Genomic DNA, 26,562 nt, shown 5'->3' on the forward strand with positions numbered 1-26,562 from the left:
TGTTGGGAATTTGGGGAGAAGATTTTTGGGTACATACCCGACAATATATCCCACCTTCCTGATAGTTGATTTTGTTGGGAATACTTGCAATATTTCCTACATTGTAGTTTCTAATTTAATAGAAATAATAGAAAATATCGGGTTCCTTTTACAAAATCTGCAAGAAATCATTTACATTCAGAGCCCTGACACTTAAAGATGATGATTTTGCCTTCATGTACTGATACGTCGAATAATATATGTCCAAATTTTGAAAGAAAATTGAAACTACCAGAATTTTGGGCTGACGAGATAGGTAATTCTTTGTATAGAGTGGTCGAAACAAAAAAATTGAGGTCTCAATTCCAGATTTCGATAGACTGTATTTTTTTACTACGATCCCTGTAGAGATGGTGGAAAGAATTATATATTACTGGGCATGCGTTTGGCTGAGTGCCCTTTGGTGTTCTTTTTAATTGAATTTGTCTCTCTGAATATTGATGGGGAAACCCTTAATACCTGGAAGGCAAAAATTTTATTCGGCTTGCCTATGAGGTAAAGGCGAAAAAGTCCATAATATGTGCAATACATTTTGCTTTTATTGGCAACAATTTGGCATGTGGAGAACCAATTCTTAAAGAACCCCTAAGAGCAATAGTTTTTTCCTCTGCAACAAGATAATGTGTTTTTTTATTGAAATCCCTTCCTAGAACCATACTATTGACATTGTCACATATAAATTTTCAGAGCCAACTAGATATAGAACTACTTTAAAAACAATTGTCCGAAGGTATGAACGCTTTCATCCAGGAAGACCAATGGATTGATTTTTTATGTTTTTTATTATTTAGTGTATGATTATTTGATGGCTGTAATGTTTAATTGTTATTAGGTTTAGGTCTGGGCTATGAGTACTAATTTTAAGTTAAAATGCTTATTCATGCTAATACAACCAATTCCTCCTAGCAATTTCAGATTATATTATTTTATGTTTCTATATATCTATATATATATATGATATAAATAATTTTTTTTTAATCAGTCTCTGGCCGAGTCTCAACACTAAAATTTACATACTAGTTATTTATAATGTATATATATTAAATCTTAAAGGTCAGAAAAGCCTGCTCTCATTTTAAACATCAAACTCCGTCTATGGTTTTAGGGATATAAAAAAATGCAATTTGAGACCTCAAAGTGCATATTGGTTGTGATTTTATGAGTCAATTATGAATGACATGAGTACTTAAAAGAAATAACTTTAACTGTAATAATGAGGAGACGTTCCTCTCCAGCTTCTTTTTTAAATTATTTTACCCCTAAATGACGAGCATTGTACATGTTAGGACATTGAATTTACATTTTATATTAATTCATGAATGAATAAATTAGCACTATTAATTTAATTATGATATGACTGATGTGAAGCTATTTATTTCCCAAATACTTTAAGGGATTTTTTAATTATCATGTAGCTTATTCACAATTTTTATACAATATATATATTTAGAAGGTACAATATTTTTAAATAACCAAAGGTCTACAATTGAAATCTTTTTAAAGATATTAACGGATGTTTGCTTCAAAGAATGCAAATTGTCTACTCTCTCATAACGACCAATCCAATGGATATCATATTGGGTAAAATTATGAGTGGTGTACCTGTTTGCATCTTATCTATACACCAATCAGTAAAGCCCATTAATATAAAATGGGTACTCTTCTCATAGACTGCAAAGATAATACAGTGTTTTTTAGGCCCGTATAAATTAGGTTGCCGTCTAAGAACTTAAATACAAGATAGATTAATGTACAAATAAGGAAAATGTGACTAATTAATTAGTTAGTTGGAATATATGTAATAAGGAAATTCATAATATACCATATACATCTATTTTCTGCCAGAGGAGAGGCTTACATTAGGGTGTCTTGTTAATTTATTTTTTTGAACTATGGAAACACAAGAGGCCTCAAAATTTGTGTAATTTTACACAAATTATAAAAATAGTAACAAAAATAAAATTGTGCATCGTTTGGAGGGTTTTGCAACTCTTCACAGCTTTTTTAAAATTTACGTCTTCACAGATTGAAACTGTATGTCTAAAATAATGCAAATATAAATGTTGGGAGTTATTCTATGGCAAAAACAAGAATGAGCGCTTATTAGAGCACAAATTCTCCAACTATATTCATTTTTTGGTGTGACCTTGACATTTGAATTTGAACTTGACCTCTCATAATGTACTAACCTCTTACTATTCCGATATATAATCTTAGTACCATGTTTGGTCAAAATCGATCCGTAAATTTTATTACTATTTTTTTATTTTATTATTAAAATAAATTATACTAAAATTTTGTATCATTTAGAAGGCTCTGCTGGTCTTCCAATCATTGTAAAAATTTACGTTTAATCCATAATTAGACTAATTTATAAAAATAATACCAAAATGAATATTGAAATATTTTATTATTAAAATCAATGATCCAAAATATAGAATAATAATATAAGTAAATTAGAGATTATAATCAACTACAAAACTCAGAATTTAAACTTATTTTTGTGTCCAAAATTGAGCATTTATGCTCGAAATTGCAATCTATTTCATACTTATAAAGCCATTTCTAGAACTAACGTTAGTTACTCTTTCTGAAGTATCTTTTATCAGTTTAACAAATCTTTCTACTGATTGCGTGTGACAAAAAAAATCAACAATTTTTAATTTCTTATTTTTGGCCATGATTTGAAAGTCTTCAATAGAAATATTTTGAAAAATTGGTGGTGCTCTAACTTGACATTCATGCCACGCAATAATCTCGCTGTAGTTTCTTTTATAAAATTTTACTTTTGGTGGTTTAAATATTATAATTTTAGTGGCAATTTCAGTTCCCCTAGCTTTATTGTTATTTGCAATGCCAACTCCAGAATGTTGCCCAACTCATCAAACAACAAACTGACAAGTAGGTTTTATGGGTGTGCAAAAAAATAAATTCTTTCAATAATGGGGCCCACGACAGACCTAAGATTTTCTGGTACAAATCTAGAGCAAACAATCAGTTTAAAAAAATGCTTAGGTCTATAATTAAAAGACGTTTTTCGCTTGATTAGGAACCACATTGGAGTGTAGACTTTAACTACGTAGTTGACAAACACTTGCAAGTTCTTTGATGGATTATGAGTACTTTCATAAAATCTGAGTAATCGATTAGGTTTATCGAAACGATTTGCTGCTGCTGTTGCTTTTGGTCATTGATAACAACAAGATTTCCAAAGCTGTATCAAAAGTACACATAGATACTTGAAAAGCTTTTTTAGGAGCTGTCATTAGAAGTATTTATTTAGATGAACGAAAAGATAAAACTCAGATAAATAAGAAAATAGGGGACCGATACCATCGCAACGAAGTTATAGAAGATCACACCTCTGTTTTATCAGAATCTGGATCATTTTATTTGTAACACACAACGCTAAGTTGTGCTACAAGTAATTTCGAAGGGCCTTCCATATGATGCAAAATTTTAATATCATTTATTTTAATAATAAAATAAAATATAATAATAAAATTTACGGATCGATTTTGATCGAAGTTGGTACTAAGATTATATATAGGAACAGTAAGATGCCATTACATTTTGAGAGGTCAAAGTCCAAGGTCAAGGTCACACCAAAAAATGAACATAGCTGTAGAATTTGCACTCCACCAAGCGCCCATTATTGTTTTTACCATAAAATTACTCTCAAAATTTACTTTTGTATTATTTTAGACATACATTTTAAATATGTGGAGACGCAAATTTTTACAAGACTGTGAAGAGCGGTAAAGCATTTTTTTACTATTTCTATAATTTGTATAAAATTACGCATATTTTGAAACCTCTTGTGTTTGCATAGCTCAAAAAAAATACATTAACGGGACCCCCCTAGTGAACATATATACTATGTTTGTTCTTTATGGAGAAGAAAAAAGTCTATGAATTGCTATAATCTTTCACATCACATCATAGATACCTATCTTTTATCAAAATACTATATAATGCGTAGAGTACTACACAACTTACTTCTCTTTACTTTTTCATGCGCAAAGCTATATCATCAGCCTTTCATGGATTTAAGTATGGCCTTGATTATCAAGGGAGGGGAATTTTTATATGTAGACAGCACACATTTTTATTCAATATATATGCTAATAAAAAATGTGCCTAGGTATGGTTACTTTTTGGTTTGAGCCGCTGATTGTGTCAATTTCAGAAATATATAAGATTTCTTTGAATTAATCGATAGACACTTTAAAGGATATTCGTTTAAAAGGGGTTGAGAGAATGGGGAAGAGGGGTTTGGAAGGTTATAAGTACTTTCTTTAAAACATTTGTTCCCAGCATAGGTGAACCACTTGATAATCTTCTTGGAAGACAACTTCAATTGTGCTAGATCTTTAATGACTAATTCTCTCAGGCATGAGCAAAATAAATAAATTATATTATTGCCATGGTGATGTGACAGTTTGTAGCTAGTTGTTTAAACGAGTTGTTCTAAAACAAGGCGGAATGCTGAGAAGAAGTTTCGCCGCGCCCTCTATATTGGATATAAAATATTATTATTATTCTGGGAGTTATAGTATTTTGCCGCAAGACTCTCTGCTGCTTTGCTTACTAAATAATAAAATATTCTTCCTTGACACAGAATGTTATAGCTAGAGTTGACATATTTGTCAGGAAAAAACTTCATTTAAAAATTAGAAAAATAAATACGGTTTTTGTGGTTGCTCTTTCTTCTTCTTGTTCATTATTTAATAGATAGTTGTGTTGATAACTTCTCCCTCTGAAGTAAGTATTATCACTTTTCTATAGTCTATATTGTTTTAAAATACATAATAAAGTATAGATAGTTTAGATATAATTATGATATTTGTCCAGCATTAATGCTATTTTAAATAAAGAAAGTTCTCCTCTCTATGGCAATAATTCATTTTATGTATCCCAAAATCATATAACAGTTACCTGATACTAATAAGGTTCTTAATTAAGTAGCTGATGATGATTTTCATTGACGAAGATACGACCATAAATTGAAGAGCCCCTCTCATAAATAAATAATTAATATTAACTTATCAAATAAGATAATAGCCCTCTAATTAAGTAAAATTCCCTCTGAAACTATTGAGTCTATAAGGGAGGCTTCTGCCTGAGCTAGAGGGAGCCATAAGTGAAGAGAAGAAATTGGAAGTCTTATTTAAAAAAAAGGTAGTGATTATAAGAATAATAAGGCCTGGTTTGTATTACATAATTATCATAATAAGTGAGTAATGCTCATGCCCCGTTCATATTGGAACATTTTTTGAATTCCTTTTTTTATTAAATGATGACGTCTTTTAATAATAGACAATTATATATTATTATTTCTAGCTTTTTAAAATATTTAAATAATAATAATTTCACCGAATTGTATTTATCTTCTAGGCCTATGATTTCCGAACCAGATGTATATTTCTAGATATAAAGTTTAAAGTGCGGATCAATGTATTACAGAAAATTCTGTCAATTTCAATGATCTATTTCTTGCTTTAAAACTTTCAGGTTTTATATATATATGGAAAAAATATATTTTTAAAAAAGCCACAAAATATATATGTAACTATTTCAACGTTTTCTTTGACTATTTTTTTTTATTACATTCCTATGAAATTATCTTAGATTATAAAATTTACTACATACATGAAGGAAGGAAATCCTAGTGATTAGGTGGGGTGTTAACCAAAGAAAGAAGTTTGGAAACAATTTATTAAAATAATCATAGTTCTCTTATCTGTTTTTAGGACTTAATTGATTATAAGTGGATATTCTAATACGAGACTTCGGAATTTGTCAAACATTTTTTTTAATATTATATTACCTATACCACAAGACAGTTTTTTCATGAGTGGTACAACGTGGAAAATAATTATAATTTTTGTATTTTCATAGGTATATGCACCTGGTTTTAAGACACTCATAATTGATTCTTTTTTGTGATAAAACAAGGTCAACGGTGATATCATGATACGAGATTATCTGTGTCTCATATACCTATAATATAAATATATACAGGGAGCGGGGATCAAATTGTCGCCAAAATATTTTTCTACAAAAAACAACACAAAATATACATTTTTTAACTTTTTTATTGAAAATCAAAACTATGACGAGCATATAGCTATAGAGTAACCATTCTTTCGATATAATCACCGTTGGCATCAATAACGGCCTCAATACGGCCTCTGAACCGGCCGCAGGCTCTTCTGTCCATGTTGCCGAATACCTCCTTGATGGAATCCATCAGGCTGGCCTTGGTGCTATGGGGATGCCTATTGGCATGTTTCTTGGCATAGCTCCAGACAAAATAGTCCAAAGGATTAAGGTCGGGAGAGTTAGGAGGCCACAAATCCTTGGTTACGACGTCATAAGAGTTCTCGGTTAACCACTGCATGGATATTTTTGACACATGGCAGGGTGATGAGTCCTGTTGCCACACCCAGGGCCTGTCTCCGGCCACCCCTTGGATCCAGGTAGGGTCATCCTCAACCATCTTCTTCACCTTGTTGACAAAGTCGGTGTTCCTGACCTTCCTGTCGGCGCCCTCCTCCTTGGGTGCCCTCTTTATGGTGGCATCAACATCCCAGGTGTCCTCTAGCTTCTTACAGATACGCTGAACAGTCCGTAAATTCACTCCTAAGGTTGAAGCAATCGTTGAATTGGAGATTTCACCTACCTTATTAACCAATGCCATGACTACGGCGGACCTCGAAAGCTCCTCGTTCCACTTATAGCTCTTTATCTCTTCATATGATGACGGCATGGTGCTAACTGAACTACGTATCGTCAGCTGACAAGAATAGCTTTCCTATTTGGTGACAGGTTTTTTATTTGATAATGTCGTCTTCAAGTTATCAAGGTTTAAAGTAGGCGATAATTTGATCCCCGCTCCCTGTACATTGTATCTGTTTTTCATATTTTTTCGTGGCCATTGTTGGATTGATTCCAATGACCACAGAATCAAGGACATGCAGCAAGGAATTGAATTTTGAATCTGTAGATCAATTTCATTTCGATTTTGAGGCGTAATCAGAAATCTGCCCAACATTAATGTAGCTTCATTTAAAATATTTAGTTAAGCTCTTTTAAGTAAGGTATGAATTGGCTTTGTAGGTCTTAGTGTTTTCAAGAAAATCCCAGTTTTCGTGGGTATGTACATTTTCCTCATTTTTTAAACGCACATATTAAATGTACATATTTTATAGGAAGGCTGCAGCTCTAGGTTATATAAAAATGATTAAGGATAGTTTATAATTTGTCAGGCTATGTGAGAGTCAAATTTTACATTTTTAACCCTATCAATGATAATGTTTCTTTAAATCAAGGAACCTTTCCTTTTATAATTAATTCACGTAAGTATGTACATTTGTAAGAACAGTAATAACTTGGATTTAGAGTAATCGTTCTCTTAGGATAAATTAAGCACCGTTCGATACTTTATAACAACAAGGGATGAAAATCTGGTGCATTTTATAGCAGGCACGTTTTTTTAATTATAATTATAATGACAACAGATGAGGAAAAGAAAAATCATTTTTCAAAAAACTTCTGAGTTGTCAACTTCCTTTTCTACTATATTCAAGTATATACGAAACCAGATTGAACTTTTTGTGTGTTCATAAAAGATGGATGATAACCTTGAGGGTTTGTTAGGGAGTTATAATTATATGGCCTTGTCGGACTCAGAGTAGAATTGAGGATCGACATCGGAGTAATTATCTTTAAAAATTTGTAGATATCAGATCTTTTTTATACAACTGGTTAAATAATAGTTATTTTAGGTTAAATGAGCAGTTCCTTTGTTTATAAAAATCACAACAACCCCTGAAATTGTAATCACTTATCCTGTCCATCATCACGTTTATCTTTGGTGGTAATTTGTTATTACTGTGGGAAGCCTAATAGATATTTAAAGTGTTGTAAAATGTACATACACATAATGTTTTGATGTCAAGGTCTTTGTGTCATAAATATGATTATAAAATATGATAACCAAAAGTAATTTATATTCTCAATTCAACTACTTTTCAAGATCTTCCTTTAATCTAAAGATCAATAAAAACACTTTTTACTGACGATTTTTTTTTCATTGACAAAACCTTTAAAGAAAGTGTGACATAAGAAAAAAATCTAATCCCATCGGAGGAAACTTTAGTTTATTTATTTGATACCCCTTAAGGATCTGTTAGCCTTATTTTGTTTACAATAGCCTCTTTTCTGTCGATTACCAAATGTACGGGTTGGTATCATATAGCGTAACTGACCGTTGGGTTACATAAGTATATTTTAATCCCGCAGTTCCAACAAAATCGTTTTTTATCCTTTCTAAGGGCTCTATGTCACACATTGAATGTTGCATACATTTTTGTACAGCATCAAAATAATAATCCTGAATTTAATGCGAGGTAGAAAGTAATTTCATTACAAGTTGTTGCGTAACCCCCACGTTAACAGAGACTAACCCTTACAATGTTTAAAGCCTTACTCCTTAAGCAACAAAATAACTACAAAGGTGATATGATTAAGGCCTTCGATTGAAAAGATAAGTTTCGAATAAATTTAGGGGTACACGGAACTATCAAATACACGAAAAGAAACACAAAGTTAATCGAACTATTAAATAGAAAATAATAAATATCAAGAAAAAAGTACCAGTAATAAACTAATAAAACTAGATAATCAGAAGCGTTGACACTCCCGACCTTGAGAAATCATTTTCTCAAAATTATTGATTGAATTTATAAAAAAGATGAACATTTTCAATAGGCCGAGCAAAAATCTTGTCTTTACTTATCCTCAACTTCAAAGTTCGAACATTGCCATCTCACCCTTTATATTTTTTAATACACGAGCTAAAGGCCACTCGAGGCCAGGTCGAGTTAGACATAGATGAGATGTAGTGATAGGCTCCCAATATTGACAATCGGAACACAAAAAAAGTAAGTGTTCCTTGATTTATTGACGACTCTATGTCCGTCAATACAGTATACATATCGTCATATGTCAAGAGTGCTCTTCCAATAATAACCTTAAGAGGCTTCTTAACTGAGGAAATAAGTCGCTCATAGAATCCACTTTGAAAATTTGAAAAGAGCATCTTGGTGTGATGAAATTCTATTCAATGGAATGAGTGGAAGAGAAGTTATTAAATTCTATAGATGATAACATCTTGGAAGCTTAGACGAAAGTTGTTTTATGATCCGAAATTATAATTTTCGGAAATTATCTTCGGTTAATCATCCGGAGAAAGGCTCTCAAAAACTTTTCATTGTCCATTAGTAAACAAAGACTCAAACCGAAATATTTCTTCAAGAAGGGTAGACATAAACTGAGACAGAGACTTATGTTCTGATCCTTACATTAAGGACAAGAATGTATAGCAGAGGAAACAACTTTCCTCCCACCGATACTTCAAAATTATTTTCTGATGTTTGTAAAAGTAGTTTCAATCGATGAGTGCGAAGAAGATTAATAATGGTGGATTATTACATTTTTAACGAATAAGGATTTTCCTTGGAAATGATTTGATGTTTCTATTCATGAGGTAGAATTGCATTATGCAAACATCCACCCACAATAATCAACTTCCTCACAGGATCCCAAAGGTGGTCAAAAAAAGAAAGTCCTTTATTCTTTAGGAAAACCTTGATGCACAAAACATATTAATTTCAATTCTGCTTCCTTCAATTCTTTAGTACTGAGAAAGCTTGAATTACTATTAATTTTGAAAATCTATCTCCCACTCCAAGCTTTAAAGCTTATAAGTTTCCAATATTTCTCAAACCTTACCAAAATATCATTCCTGATATTTGCAACAACTTTCACAGACTTTTACACAATTCTTCTTGAACAAAAGATATATCACTGGTACATAATTGATCCTGTCTAGGCCAGTGACCATTCGAAAGTATATACACAAGTTTTCCTTGTCTTTGGTGCTACACGAGATTTACTGATGAGGAATCTTGTTTCGGCGAAAATTTCATTCGCAAAGCTCCAGTAGGCAAGCTCGCTTGAATTATAAAAGGCATGTAGCTCTACACTTTTAAATATAAATTTGCGTAGAAAACTACGATCAATCTTCAATTTCAAAATATATTCCAGTTCCTTTTCTCAAATTCGGAACTTGGACACGCTGGACTCATTGAGCTCTTCATTCCACAACTTTTTTAAGCTCCAAAACGCCTGTACAATATTTTTGCTAGAATAGTAAATGGGGAATAAAAGAGGAATTATGATGACGACGAAAAGAGCATTACTTATCTAGTTCTAGGTTGTCCAAAGCGATTTTTACCATACTTAATGGTATCTTCATAATATTCAGTTAATCTTTCAATTCCAGGGATGACATCATGCAAATTCAAAATTAATGTAAATAAGCAATGGCAAAATAAATAACGATGACTAAGGATGAAGATAAGCTTGTAATTGTAATAATATACGAAAATGTTAATGACGAAGAATATTCACACCAACAATCAATTCATTCGAATGTTGTGTTACCCCATGTTAAAGGAAACTAATTTTACGATGTAAAGCCTTACTCCTTAAGCAACAAAATAGCTGCATTTGTTATAAGATAAGTTTCGAACAAAATGAGGGGTGCACGGAGCGAACAAGTGCACACAAAGCTAACCGAACTATTTAACAGAAAATAATAAACATCAAGAAGAAAGTACATGTAATAAACTAATAAAACTAGATAGTCATAGGCTGTTAACACAAGTGAAGAGGTTTATTGTAAATTTCAATAATAAACTTCCAATTATTTTTATTGAATGAATCCCTTAATTCATGTCAATTTCTTGGGAAAAGAATTAAAAAAATAACACTTAAGTTTTCTGTAAAATAACCACGTCTGTGACAAAATAAAATAAATATGGTAGCCCTGATTCCTGAGAAATAGTATATTAGCTGTCGATATTTTAATCTTTGGAGAGAGACAGAGAGAGGGGAGTCACCAATCATCATCAGTTTACTGCTAGAGAAGAATCATGCCAAATTGAAGACCTGTGTATCTTTGATCCGTAAATGGATCAATTCTCTGGGAAGGCTTTAAAACAATCCATGATTCCCTTTCGTTTATTCCCATTGAAATTATCATGATCATGGATTCACATCGATCAAGGAGTCCATGAAATGTGTGTACTTTCTTTTCCTTCATAGTTACAAAATAATCTACTTTATCAACTTGACATGTTAAGAACTAATTATTTTCAATTCAAAACCAACTGGTTATCTTTCTCAGTACTTTTATACCAGTCTAATCTTACTGAAATAATCCCCCTTTTATATTACCAATTGGCTTCCTTTTATGACGAAATATCACATCTGCCACAAAGAAAAGAAGTATAAATTGAAAACTAGATACATCGTTGAAAGGCTTAACAAATGTACTCTATAAGTTGATAAGTAGAGCAAGAAATAACGCATTATGTCTTTTGTCTAAGTTTCTATAGCAATAAAATGTTGCGGGTCAGATTGGATCGGGTTACATAATTCAAACGACGCAGGACCCACAGGCTAAAAGAAATGCAAACTTGTGCATCCTTGATGTACATCGATACACATTAATATTTCGGATTACGAGTACTTTTGACTCGGAGATTCAATTTTAGATAACTTGGACTATTAGTCAGCTTCACTATTGCAAATGTCACTCCAAGGTGGTCAAAAGTGACTATCACTGCAAAAAACACTAATGCGAGAGCATTACAACTTTTTGTGGTTTGATACGTTGGTAATTGTTATTACAAGGTAGATAGAGTTAGTTTTGTATTGGGAGAAACATTTATATTTATAACACGGATATTACCTGCTCTTACTCCAAGATATTTACTTCAATACAGTCAAATCCGGATGTAATAAAAATACCAATTTTTAATACATAAAATAATTCGCATAGAAGAACTCTGAAGTAAAAATTACTTTTCTTCCCACTTTTAATATCAACTTCATAGGAATTCATGACAATGAAGAATTCTTATAAATATTTTTCCTTTTTTTTAATGAACACATTGAAAGTGGTCACCAATTTTTTTTTTACTTTATGTTTCTTTTTAAATTCATTTCATATTGTTTTTCAATCCATATGAAAGCAATTCATGAGTGTCCCTGAAAAACGCTAGCTGAAAAATAAGCTAAAAATCCTCCTCAATGTGCTATCAGGACAAGATCTAATCAAACACTGCTGGCCTTGAAATAGGGAATGAAAAAATTACTAATTTACATAAGTATCTAAATTTGGTAGTTTTTTAAATAGTTTGACTATAAGAAAAACCCGGATACAGTCAACTTTTCATCTTAGCATCTTAGAAAATTAGCAGTTTGTTTTAATTGGATTTGACTGTATATATTTAAATTACTTTATAAGAAATTGTTGTTCATTTAATTTAAGTTTTGGAGCATAAAATTTTTATTTATTAACTATTTTCATTCTCTTCGACATCCAAATGAAATAATTCACCATTTTCAAACAAGGATTTGTTCATAATATCAGAACATCCCAATTATGTCTGCTTGTAAGTCTTCAGTGAAGTGTATAAAGAAAGTTAAGTCTATTTAACTACAGAGAGTATATTTTATATTTATGGAGGAGAAATGTAGTACCTACATATAAATATATTGGTAAAATATTTGATTTTGGTATTTATCCCATATGCTCTCATTCCCACGGCTTCCATTATCAAAAGATGACCAAAAAAGTATGTGTAATGATAAATAGGTAAAATAAATACAGAAGAAAGGAGATTTGTAAATATTTATTAAATTCAAGAAAGCTATTTTTTTTCCTCTAAATGTTCAAGAGTTACTTCATATAGGTATTTGTAGCACAATATACAGAAAATGCTGAGATATCGACCTCATTAATTAATTATTCCTTCTTTTATGACTTGAGCTTTGATTCTCCTTCCTTTTTTGTAAACAAAAAAAAATCCTTTAAATACCATCAAATTCCATTCATTGTATTTTTTTGAAAAATATAATTTCTGGAAAAGTTTTCTATATATTTTTGGGTGTGGAGTAATTTATTGTGTAAGAAGGGAATTATCCATTATTCATGGTCCACTTTTTATGAAATATATACATATATTGGTATAGATTTCTTTCATATAATATATATATTATTTAAAAAAATGTACATAATTTAAAAAGGCAACGAAAAAAAACCCTCTGAGTTAGAGAAGGAATTTTTCACAAGAAATTTTAATGCAAAAATTACTTTCATTTTTGGGTATATGCAATGCACATGGGAAGTTTCATAGTATCTCTCAACTTTTTCTTAAAAATGAGAAATAAATTAGGCTTGAAATTAGTGTTAATATAGGATGACTGGACTTAACAAAATGTATTCGTTTACATAGGTTCTCATCATGGCGACTAGGAAAAGAAACAAAATATTTCGTCAGGTAGATGTATACTTTTAATTTTTTACTCGGATTTTTATGAAATAACTTTTATCTTCCTAATAGAATTAGTACTCGTGTGCCCCAAATCTACGTCAAAGGGTAGGCCCCAGCTGAAGTGACATCATATTAGACATATTTAAAAATATATATTATTTCAAAATATATGTATATCAGTTTCAATAATATTTTTTTATTCTAGACGAAAATAATTACAGACTTGATTTGGAAATTAGCACTACCCGAAATACTAATTAGTAGTTAGCCGATTATGTATTAAACTCCCTATCTGTAGGAATATTCCCTATGTATTTAATAGTAGTGATATAAGCCCATTTTAACAAGAAATGATTCATGTATTATTTTTCTAATTAAATATATACACCAAGAAAAATTATACTAAAAATTATAAAAAAAAGAAGGTTTTTTTGTAAAAATCAAATTTTAACAAAGGAAAGAAAGAAAAAGACCACCACATTTCTTTTTGCACCAGACCCCCCTAACGCCAAACCCAGATTGATTGTACCCCATAATTAGAGTTGACATTTTTTTAAGGAAAAAAAGATCGCAAGGAGAAGGCGGGAGTGAGACTACACCTGAATTAATACATTTGTTTATAACAGCTATCTGTTATATGATTTTGGTGAAGAAATGAATTTCTGCTATAAAGAGGAAAAACTTAAACATTTAAAATATCATTAGTGCAGGGAAAATATTGTATTTATATTTAAATTCATATATAATAATTATATATTATCCATTTTTTAAACCAATTTACACCATAGAAATATGAGAATTCTTCTTTCACAGTGAGATACTCCAAGCAGGACGACCTGTTAAATAAGGAAAAAAGAAGAAAAAAGGGCACACACAACAACCTTTTTTTCTTCACTAATTTTTTAATGATGTTTTTTCATAATATATTTGTTGCAAAATGTCTTTAATATAAGGCATTGTTAAAAGAATAAGGAATATATTTATTTTTTTTCAAAAAAAAATCGTATGGCACTCAATTTTGATGGACAAAAATATAACTTCTTAAATATTTATTCCTACTACCTATAATAGCAATTTGTTAGAATATATTTTCAAAAATAACTAAAGTCATCTTTTTTTTTTCTTAAATATATATTTTCAAACTATTGAAGATGATTTTATTAAGTTAGTGATATTAATATAATTATAGGTTATATTAAGAAAATATAAAAATATATTTGTAAGTATATAAATCATTTTTTCCATATAAATACATAATGTTATCAATATTTTCGTATGTGTATGATGTTTTATTTAAAAAAAAAAAAATAGATATAAATATTATTACACATACATAGGTTCATTCCTATTACGTATGTGTGCCTTGCTATGAATGGAAGGATGTGCGAAAATAGGAAGAGTTAGTGCAAGTGATTTATGTATACAGGGATGCACTTTATTTTTGAATTGATTTAAGGATTGTATAAATATATATATGTATAATGTCTACATGTAGCACGTATATGTATTTGTCTTTAACCCTGAAGGAATGTTCCCGAAAAGATGATTTATTTATTATTTGTATCTTGTATTCCAGGTGTCTGAAAAGCAATGTCTGGATTTGAAACCACCTTCCAAAGAGGGCTGCAATACTCATCAATGTCCTCAATGGTTCACTGGACTTTGGTCGGATGTAAGTTGTACAAATATCTATTTATTTTTAACTGTTAAATGTATCAATCAACACAGTGTAGTACATCCTGTGGTAAAGGCACTCGACACCGAAACGTCATTTGTCGTGATGAACGTGGTCTTCCATCTGGAGCTTGCGATTATAGTATACGTCCAGGAGTGAGTCAAGTTTGTTATACTCATTGCGAAGAGGAAGATCATGACAATGACTCTCTTTTCAATCATGATCAAGACGAAACGAAAACGAAGACAAAAAAGGGATCATCATCAGAAAGCGGTGGGAATGGATGGATTCGCCTAGATGGTGAAGTTACGTCACATATGGATGTAGATCAGGATGAGGAAGAAAATTCTCATGTGTTGGAAGAACATGAATCTTCCAAAATGGTGGAAGCATCCTCAATTCATCCTCTTAATTCAGAGACTGTTTCTCCACAGCCTCCCCAGGAGTTACTTCAAGTGGCCACAACAGATCCAACGTACGTAGTTTGTTTCTCCTACTCATTACTAATGTATTGTGTCACTTATAAAACCATTGTCCCAAAAATTAATCATTTAACAAACGGGTCCTAAATACAATAACGTACATGCTTTTTAGAGGTACCCCAGCCGTAAGAACATTCTTCGCTTGTGGATGGCTCTACGTTAGGTAATGTCGGTAATGATTCAAACAAAACAACATTGTTGGTTTTTCTTCGTTATCATTTTTATTCTTCATGTTTTCCGTTTTTAAAATATATCGAACCTACTTACTAATACAAGTGGATCCAAATATGTACAATATCAAACATGCACTGCACAATATCGGTTTCTCTTGCACAGAATCACTCACTCACTCATCCAAGCACCTTCATCTAAGTACAATTCATGCATGACCCCCTCAATACCAAAACAAATATACATATAAAATAAACCATTGATAACTTTTTCTTTTTTTACTGAATGTTAAATATCTTATAACTTTTATTTTGTTGGTTGGTTTTTTATTCCTTCAATTCTTGATGGGCTTTCAATTTATTTTTGAAAAACTTAATACTTGAATGAATAGTTTTATGCCTATCTATATGTATATATGTTAATACGGGGACATGTATGTATAATATATGGGCATAGATACGTACATAAATGTCTCAATATCTTATCTACAGTGTACTTTTGCTTATTTTAAAACTATTTCTACTCAAATGCATAGATTTGTACACAAATAATATTAGAAAATTGTTAGTTTAAAAGACTAAAAGTAAAAAAATTATCTTTGAATACAAAAAAGTAAAGAATAAGTCATTTACTATCTTAGAAGAATAAGTAGGGACATTAGAGAACGAAAACCTGCATGTAATTGCTTATAATATCTATAATTTTTACAAAATTATAATTTATTGAATAATTTTTTTATTCAAGGTACTTTTATGTAAATTAAAGACAAAACGAAGCATAGATGTACGTTCTCTTGATTTTTGAGGAAGTTGATTGTATCCTATAGTAATAGCTTGTAAATAAATAACTTACTTTAAAGAAATATTTACTTTAAAAATAGATACTTACATACATACTAAAATGAAGTTGATTTAAAATTAATTCCAAAATGTATAATAATACATTTGAATAGATGAGGTTATTATATGAAGCATGTATAAGGCAGATGTTAAGCTTAATAAATCATTACGCATTACATAGATGTGCAACTGCACATGTCACTGATTACATTGTATCTACGTATTTATGAATATGCAGTTGTTGATATATAAAAAATTATATATTTAAAGTTTCATTGTGGAAGAATGGGGAACTTGTTCTTCACCCTGTGGAGAAGGGATTCGAAAACGGAAGGTGGAGTGCAAGATATTTCTAGAATTCTCCAAAACAATAGCTGTTCTCCCAGATAATGAATGCCCTGGACCGAAGCCCCCCATCACAGAAGTATGCTACTCAGGCCTGTGTAATAGGGATACTTCTTCTATCAATAACATTCAAATGGATATTGGCGATCCCTCTTCTGCTCGTCGATCGACATATTCGTGGAAAGACGCTGGTTTTACATCTTGTAGTGAGTCTTGTTTGGGGGGAATTCAAGAATCAAAAATCATTTGTGTGGAAGATGAACTCGAAACTCCCGTGGCCCCTAATAATTGCCCTATTGACTCAAGACCAGAGATCATTGTGAGAACCTGCAATGATCATCCTTGCCCACCCCGATGGAATGTTTCTGAATTTTCTAAATGTAGCAAATCTTGTGGAGGAGGCATTCAAATAAGATCTGTTTCTTGTATTCAAGAAGTGCGACATGGAGGGAATAACATACTCAAAGTGAACGACTCTCTTTGTCCACAGCCCCCACCCATCACACAACAATTCTGTAATGTTCTTGATTGTCCTATTAAATGGACCACATCGGACTGGACCAAATGTTCTTCCTCTTGTGGTGGAGGCTACAAGTTCCGTAAAGTTCGTTGTCAACAACTTTTAGCACTGGGGGAAATGGCGGATAAGCCAGACATGCAATGTCCTGGTCGAAAACCCGAAGAACAGCGACTTTGTAATTCTCAAAACTGTCCTGAAGTCACTGGAATATATTCTAAATTTCACTATGAAAAGGATCACTTGGACTCGAATGTCAAGAACCATCACACTCATCACAAGCTGGAAAAGGAAGTGCGAATGCCTTCGATTAAAGCAAATTTTAATCAAAATTACATTCAAACAGATCCAACGAAAAAGACAGTCAAACTGAAAGTTGGAGGAAAGGCCTCTGTCTATGTGGGTACAAAGTTGAAAATTCGCTGTCCCGTTAAGAAATTTGATAGGTAAATAATATCATATTTATATATGATATAAAACTATTTATATATTTTCTTTTAGGAAAAAGATTCAATGGTCCCATGAAAACTCTCTTATAAAGCCATTAATTCATAAAAGCAAACAAGAGAAGCGAACAACCAATGTTTTTGTCACAAAAAAAGGTGGACTTCGCATTAAAAAAATTAACTATTCGGATGCAGGAGTCTATACTTGCTTAGGTAAGTCTAAATGTACCCAAATATACAATATACAATTGTCTTAATCTTAAATAGCTAAGGGCTCAACCGCAACTATAGAACTTATAGTTCAGCGATTGCCTGATGACTATTCGAATGATTCCATAAAATGGAAGAAATATGGAAATGCTGTAAATGGATCTAAGTTTAGTAGCAAGGATGGTTACTATAACAAATATGGAACAACTTGGGATCCACATAAGCTTTGGGTGTCTGATACCACCACGGAATTTCCAAGTCAACCCGCGTCAGACAACAAAAACAGCAATAATAATCTGTATATGCGTTTCAATACAGTTGAAAATAGAAACGAAAAGAGTTGGAACTTAGTTGCTCCCAATAAAGAGGAAAGTGACTATTATGATTGGGAGTCTAATGCCAACACTCAGCAGGAAAAGGTTTGTGAAATCCCTTTTGCTTTATCAATTATCCTTTCCCAATTCGTCACCCCTTTAGTAATAATAAAATATAATAGTTCGTTTAACTTTTTAACTACTAATACAATTAACATAAAAAACATGTCATACCTTTCTCTTTCTTTGATTTTTCTACTAACCCATCACAGCAGAACTCATATACTAATGCATTGGATCAAAAATCAGCATTTACACCAAGCTCTTCATCACCTTCTTCCTCAGTTTCCCTTCATTTAATAAGTCTTATTATATTAATACTCCTTTCACAGGTACTTATATTTGTATTATGTATAGTTATCATAAATCTCAATTATGGTCTTAGATTTTTTGTAAATATATTTTAAGATCCAAATCTTTTACTAAAGACTAATTATGTACATTTTCCCACTCTCCCGAACTTAGTTATATTTTAATCGGCGTAAACAACTCTCAAGTCTAGACTACGTGGATGATCCTGAGTATGAGGATAATACAGAAATCAAAGGGAAAGATCGTGAGGGGTCATTGAAACTTCAATGGCAAACAACAGAGTGGACGCCTTGTAGTCAAACTTGCGGAATTGGTGGATCACAAGTATGTACATAAATATATTGTGTCCCATCAAAAATTTGTATTAAAACTTTATATCATTCTCCCTGTGTTTTCATACTTCTTTCTAGTTAAGGAAGATTCGCTGTGTTGTTATTCAAGGCAATAATGCTACTGAGATTCCCAAAGATATTTGTGTTGACTCAGGACTTAGCTCTTCAAAACCTGATTCCTTTAGGAAATGTATTCATAATAGCCCATGTCCCAAATGGTTAGCTGATCCTTGGCCTGCATGTCTGCAAAGCTCAAAATGCATATCTAGAGGAAGAGGTATTACAATGATTAGACATTTAATTATGTCATTTGACATATTTGATTCATTTTTCCTTACCGTGGATATAATAAATAGGTTTGCAACTAAGACAAGTCCGTTGTGGTTATCTCTCGAATGAAGAGAAAAATAAGAAAGACAATAACCTTGATGATAGATTTTGTGAGGCAATTCTAAGGCCAAAAGCTTCCAGACAATGTAACAATCCTAAATGTGAGGGTAAATGGCACGTTGGATCCTGGTCAGAGGTAAAATTTTTAGATTTTATTTCCTATATTTCATATCCGCTGTTTCTAATTCTGTAGTGTTCAACTCCATGTGGAAATAATGGTACAAGAATTCGCACGGTCAAATGCCGCTGGAAAAACGAACTAGAAGTGCCTACAGAGTCCATTGAAGACAGCTCCTGTGAAACAAGCATGCCAAAACCTTCTTCATCTGAACCCTGTAATCACAATATGGCCTGTAATAAAGTGTCCCAAACTTCTTCAAATGTTTCTTCCTTCTCCTCACATATCAATGGTAAGGACTAAGAACATACGTAGAAGTACATAAAGAAACTTTTAGTAAAAAGGTGCCAAGAGGGTTGGAATAATAATGAAACAAAAGAAAAAACATGTAGCTATATCAAAAACCTGGAGTAAAAAAATAAAAATAGGGATGGAGCTTTTGTAGAGCACGAGGAAAATAAAAATACAATTTATCTCTACATAAATACCATCCCTAACAAAGACCCGAAACAAAAAATGAACTTAGCATAGTAAAAAATTTTAAACCTATCAGAATTCAAGATAATAATTTTTTTCTCTATTGATATATTTCTTACCTCTTTCCTTCGAGTCTCCTTATATCTAAAAAATTCATATTTATTAAAAATAATTAACTTACATCTGTATACATTGTTTTAGATACGAGAACCATCCCAGAAGATTGTCATGACGAATCTCAGTACTGCGGATTGGTATATTCATTCAAACTTTGTAATCTTCCCAAATATAAGGATAAATGTTGTTACTCCTGTTCAATCGTTATTCATAAATAGTATCGATGGAAGAGCTCCTTGTATTTATATTATTCAATGACTTTCAATCGCCCAACATCTAAAAGATGATGGGATTTTATTTGAATATTTTGTTTGTTTGATTCAATCAATTGGATTGGCGTAAAAAGTTTCCTCTTCACCAATTATCAACTTATTTTCCTCGCATTGTCTACATACATTTATTAAATAAAACTTCAATAATAATTATCAATAAATCAAAAAAAAAATATTAAAGTATAAACTTTGTCTGTCAGAGCAATTGCTGGTAATTATTTTTATTTATAAATATATATTTATACAAATGCACATTGTAATTATGATCTAATATCACCGTGGTGATGACAGGTGACGCAAGATTTACTTTTTTCATTTGTACTTTTCCCCAATCGTATTTCAAATATTTGTTTGTTTTCCATAAGGTTTCTTTAATGTCTATCTCAAATATTTATAAATATAGTCACCTCTAAATGCCATTATGTTATTTAAAAATTGATATTACCTAATTATTCTGTACAAGCCAATACATTTTTCTGACTACTCAAAAGTATACATAATATATATTTGTATATACCTACGAGTATATATATATAGCTATTATAATTCTCATGGTCAAGTATTACAACATAAATATAATATAATAAATCAAACCAAAGAAATGACAAAAACATTGTATTGTTTTTATATATTATTTATCTTAATAAAACAGTTTTATAAAAAATTAATATTTCAAAATGTCTTCTGAATTTTTCCATAACATAATAACCATCTACTTATTATGTATATGGATAATCATATGCTTAAAAGTCATATGTTACATTCATTTGAATAACTATTTCAAGAACATAAACAATATAACCTAGAGCTACAATTAAGTAATTGGCTATAAATAAAAAAGAAAGGTTATAAAGAAGCAATGATTGTATAGCAAGACGGATCAAGCTGTCTACTATGGGATTTTTGTAAGAACCGGAGGAGAAGGCCGGAGCAGGATATATGGTACATCTGAATTAATACCTTTGTTATTACCATCTGTTTGTTTTATTATTTTTTTGGAGGGAGAAAATGAATTACTGCTATAAAGGGGAATGAATACCTTCATCCTATAAAATGGAATTAATGCAGGAAAATGTTATTCGGGGGATATTTAAACTAATCTACATTTATTTTTTAATGCATTTTTAAAACAATTTACACAAATATAGGTGAGAATTAACAAGGAGAAGTCAACATCACGACCACTTATTACTTAAGTAGGTTAGTTTGAAATTCAAAAGAAGAATGGCAAAGAAAAAGCGAGAGTGAGACAAATGGTACAGCTGAATTAAAACTCTTGTTAATATCAGCTGTCTGTTATAAGATTTCGGGGGAGAAAATGAGTTTCTGCTATAAAGAGAAGAAATTTCTTCACCTATGCATGAATTGGAACTTGCCAAACTGGACCTTTCTTATAACAGTGGAGCAGTACTACCATAGGCTAACTTCTATAAGTGTACGTCTATAGCTGTGTCAACTTAGATGGCTACCCCCAATACTATTATATTAGGAAAAAATCTTTTAATTACAGTTTTTAATTGTTTCTTATACGAATACATAAATTTTCGAATTTATTTTTTTCCAAAAATAATTTCAAATTTATTTGAGAGGCACTATTTTTGTTGTGGCTCTTTCTCTAGCTTTGTTCTGAGGGTTCATAACTTTGCAATCTTTTTTCTACTTAATGCATCATTCATAAGAATAAAAGGTTATGTAATGTATTTATATACTGATGGATGTATTATGTCTTTTTATTATGCAATTATCCAAAATAGATTAAAATGATTTATATCTTTGAATCGGTATATTAAATTTTCAACTAAACATAACTAATATGCTTAAAAAGAAGTTATTACGTCATCTAACAAAGCAAATTTATTCCTTACAAAATGTTTAATCAATATTGAATCTGTACTAGACCCTTTAGAACCAAATACTCTTTCGTAAAAGAGACCCTAATTATTTACACTTTTCTTAGAATTGGATGATCGCATATAAAATATCTAGGCAAATATTCGAAATTTACATATTATTTTACAAAAAGTAAGCTAACTTTTACGTAAATAATGGATCTTTTTTCATACTCAAATGTACTTTAAAAAGGGTAAAATACATAAAAATTTCAAATCAAAAATTATCAAAACCCAGATTCTTTTAAAAGAAATTAATTATAGATTCGTGATCAATCTGTCAAGTACTAATAAATTTTAAAAGATTTTTGTAAAAATAAAGTTTTTTTTACTTGTTTAATCATGAGTGATATGTGTATTCTTATGATTACTAATAATATAAATCTTATTATATCTGCTATAATATAGTGAAAGTTAAAAATTAAACACCTAAAAGAGTATTTTATTTACTCCTAGAAAAAAAAAAATTATTCTAATTTTCTTCATTTTTAACTGAAAATTGCAATTTTTAGTGTTAACTCCTACTATGAAAAGACAGATGCAACGTTTGGGAGGACGCATTCAAATGTAATTTGTGGAAAGACTACATACTGATTTGATTTTAAATTAATTTAAAATATAATATAAATATGTTGTGTTAAATTTTAGCATGCGTAAATCAAACCAAGTTGTTGAACAAAAGGTTTTGCAATTGTTATTTGTCTCTCCTACCAATAAATTTGACTTTTTAAAAATTCCTTCTGTATTTTTCTACCTCTAATGATTTTTTTAGATAATTACTTCATTAAAAACTCAGAATATACATATTAATCGAATTGAATTATTAATTCTCTCAAAATCAAAAAGAGTCTAAAAATAAAATAAATTTTTTAAATGAAAGGCGTATAATAAATAAAGTATGATCCTTGACCTTTATCAAAATTAAACTTCCTAATTTTCATGAAATGTACTTAATTAGTATATTTTTTTGTAAAATTTTGACATTTAATATGATGCCTTGCACAAATGCATTAAAAACTTAAAAATTACTTATGTACAAAATGCGTAAAAATAGGATATCTAACAAAAGGATATATTGAAAATATCTGATTTGTCAATGAGCAAAATATATTTATGATAAATATAAAGTATTAAGAAAGCCCTTCAAATCATTTGTATATCATAGAGTTACTTTTCATCAATTTTTACTCAATTTTTCTTAAATAGTATCAAAATTTTATTATCAAAAGCTCTCTATCTCAGCTTTGGGGACCTATTAAACTCTCCCAAAACTTTTCTAATCTCACATAAATGGCAACAAATTGCATTAATAATTTATATTTTGAATGCAGAAGAGAGAAAATATCTTTCAGGATAGCCATTGAGGCATCAATGACAACATGGCTGGTAGAACAGGTACTTTGTGTTCCTCTGACTAATATTTCAGGGGATGCAAATTGAGAAATTTAATCACTTTCAATATATAGAAAAGCAAAGCAAGACGAAAAAACATCAGCGATAATTTTAAAAAATATGAAAATCATGACCTTACTAAATAAATCAAAATGAAAAACGTATAGAATAAAATTATGAAAAATTGGCTAATCTTAACCTTTTTCATTCTTTTTTTTAAGGGATTTATCAAAAAAAATAATATGTCATATATGAATCATTAGCAAATATATTGTTTATAGCTGGATTCATGTAAAAAAAAAAAAATTATCCCTCATTTTTAAGTGTAATTTGCTGTCGCTTCTGGTCCAATACAAACAGATATTATTTGATGGAACTCCTGACAACTTTTAATATTTATGTACATAATTGAAATGAGTTGCTCAATGAGTGATAGAATACTTATTTTAATACCTATGTATTTTAATTAAGGATCTATGAAATATAACTGATATTGGGCTAAGTTACGCATCGTTGGACGTTCTAAATTGTTGGATATGTAACGATTACGTAGTAAAAATTTATTATTACTTCAACCCAAGATATCAAAAGAGATTATAATGTAGTTTTCACACATTTTTAAGTAATCATGTAAAATTTCAAATCGATTGACGATATTTGATTAACAGAATTTTAAAGTTCGAGGTTTTAATAATATGCAGTTAAAATTCAACACTTTTCTTTTATTTTCTTGCGTGTGATAATGTATAATTATTTTGTCTCCATTTTGTTATATTAGGACAACCTTGTCATGTTTTGGTTCCCTAGAATTTTTAACTAAAGTATTTAATTTATTTTTTGCATTTGTGTCATACTTTTTTACAAAATAATCACTGTCTGGTAATATGAACCAAATAGTTGACAAATTCGTATTCTCGGAAAGTGTCTGAAATTGTTAAATCAGACAACTTAAAGGTTAATCTTTTCGGACAGTAGAATGAAATAACAAAAAGCTAACTAAATAGCCAAATAATAGGTAGATACCAAAGAGAAAATCATTCAAATAGCTTTAGATGAGGAAGAATAGTGGGAGGAACAGACCCACAATACATAAAATAGGAAGAGAAAACTCCTTCACGCCTGACCCTCAATAATATTAATAATTAATCAATGGTAAAATATTTATATCCGTGCATTCAACTCCGTCTCGTTAAGGAATATTATGGATCCAGTTCTGCAAGATAATGTCATTTATTCTGAGGAAACCTGCAATACTTGATTGACGGTTAACAACTCTGGCCATGTATCGTTTGGAGTCTCTCAGAGTTCAAGTTACTTCACATCAACTCATCACCTTCGTAAATTCTCAATATTTCGTGTTCGAGTATAAATAATTGTTTTGGATCCCCTAAACAGATTTTCATATCAATAACATTAAGTCTAACTGGATTAACACGACGAGTCTACTTGAAGCAATGTGAATGTGTGGAGTTGAATCTTGAACTCTTGAGTAGTCATTTATGTAGATAAATACATTTTATCAAGGGAAAGATAAGAAAATACAGCAGAAGATTATTTAGCCAATATTATGGTTCACCTCTCCCAATTCTTTCATGACCAATCATGGCGATATATTTGAAATAATTGAAAAATTAAGAACTCAAATAATTCATATATGATTTGTATATTATAATGTTAAATAAATTGCTTAATAAAACTAAAAATTAGACAATTAGAAATTAAATCTTAAATTATCAAATGAATGAGAAATTGAATTTAGAAATAACGTAGTGGAAATTGTAAGTTGTTAGTTCTTAAGTGTTAACGGATCCAAGCATTTTTTTATTATTAAAAATGTGATGAGCTATCAAGGCGCGAGTCACTTATTCAAAGGAAGTCCATTGACCCCTTGCTTATTAATAAGTTGTACCAAATCGAACATGAATATTCCAAGTTAGGGAATGAAGCCTTTCTCAACAAAAAGGATAACTTGGATTTTGTAAAACGGTAATGCAGTGGTGTATTAATTAATCATTATTATTGGTAAATGAGACCAAAGAATGTAAAAGGCTAAAACATCAACATCATTAAACGATGACTCTTGATTGTTCTTGTAAATGAAGGATTCAAAGTTAGAGACAATTCCTCTTCATAATTGATCCAACATATTACCAGGATAATAAAATTTTGACATGGAAGAGTCTCAATGTAATAAAGGATCGTATTGGAAATGAGTATTTCACTTTCTAGAGTTGAGGATAGGAGCAAACAAAACCAGATACTTATACGAAATCTTTATAAAGTTGATAATTTCCCGAGGTTCCATGAGTTAAACTGAAGCGACTCGGGCCCGGAACGACTCCATATGATACTTGGCTAAAGTAAGAATCTTAGTAGATATTTAAGAGTGAATCGGATATAGGAGGTATATATGGAATAGATGACATCATATCATAGAACTGGGTAGATTATATTCCTTCCCGAGACGGAGCTGTAAACACAAATATGATCTTTTATAAATTATATTAATGCAACAAAGGGATGAGGAAGATTTCTCTTTCTAATTTCTTTTTCTATCTTATGTAAAGTGTGTCTATTCCTCCCTCTCTTTTTTCTCATAAAATAATATAAGATCCTGTTTCTCAAGGATTGCCAAATAATCAGGGATTCTCCTAATTAAAAGAAAAGGTACGTTGTATTTTGAATTTTATTCACGAAGAGAAAATATTCAAAGCAGCATTTACACTCGAATGTATAATTTTCAACTATACTTT

General features: G+C 30.6%; 1 protein-coding gene across 4 annotated transcripts in view; it reads left to right on the plus strand.

The window, feature by feature from the left end:
• nolo (no long nerve cord) overlaps positions 1-21,139 on the plus strand; it is a 34,220-nt gene extending 13,081 nt beyond the window's left edge. The window contains exons 8-19 of one of the 4 annotated variants that reach the window (XM_071887758.1): positions 15,028-15,123; positions 15,180-15,601; positions 15,721-15,771; positions 16,889-17,926; positions 17,982-18,139; positions 18,194-18,555; positions 18,723-18,842; positions 18,976-19,146; positions 19,233-19,431; positions 19,511-19,680; positions 19,738-19,954; positions 20,341-21,139. In XM_071887758.1, coding sequence (XP_071743859.1) covers positions 15,028-15,123; positions 15,180-15,601; positions 15,721-15,771; positions 16,889-17,926; positions 17,982-18,139; positions 18,194-18,555; positions 18,723-18,842; positions 18,976-19,146; positions 19,233-19,431; positions 19,511-19,680; positions 19,738-19,954; positions 20,341-20,474 — 3,138 coding nt within the window. In that variant the 3' untranslated portion in view covers positions 20,475-21,139. The remainder of the gene's footprint in view (positions 1-15,027; positions 15,124-15,179; positions 15,602-15,720; positions 15,772-16,888; positions 17,927-17,981; positions 18,140-18,193; positions 18,556-18,722; positions 18,843-18,975; positions 19,147-19,232; positions 19,432-19,510; positions 19,681-19,737; positions 19,955-20,340) is intronic. The other 3 variants (XM_071887759.1, XM_071887760.1, XM_071887761.1) reach the window with 3 other exon arrangements.
• The last annotated feature ends 5,423 nt before the right edge of the window (positions 21,140-26,562 follow it).

Source organism: Lepeophtheirus salmonis, chromosome 4 (genome assembly GCF_016086655.4).
Source record: "Lepeophtheirus salmonis chromosome 4, UVic_Lsal_1.4, whole genome shotgun sequence".
NCBI lineage: Eukaryota > Metazoa > Arthropoda > Copepoda > Siphonostomatoida > Caligidae > Lepeophtheirus > Lepeophtheirus salmonis.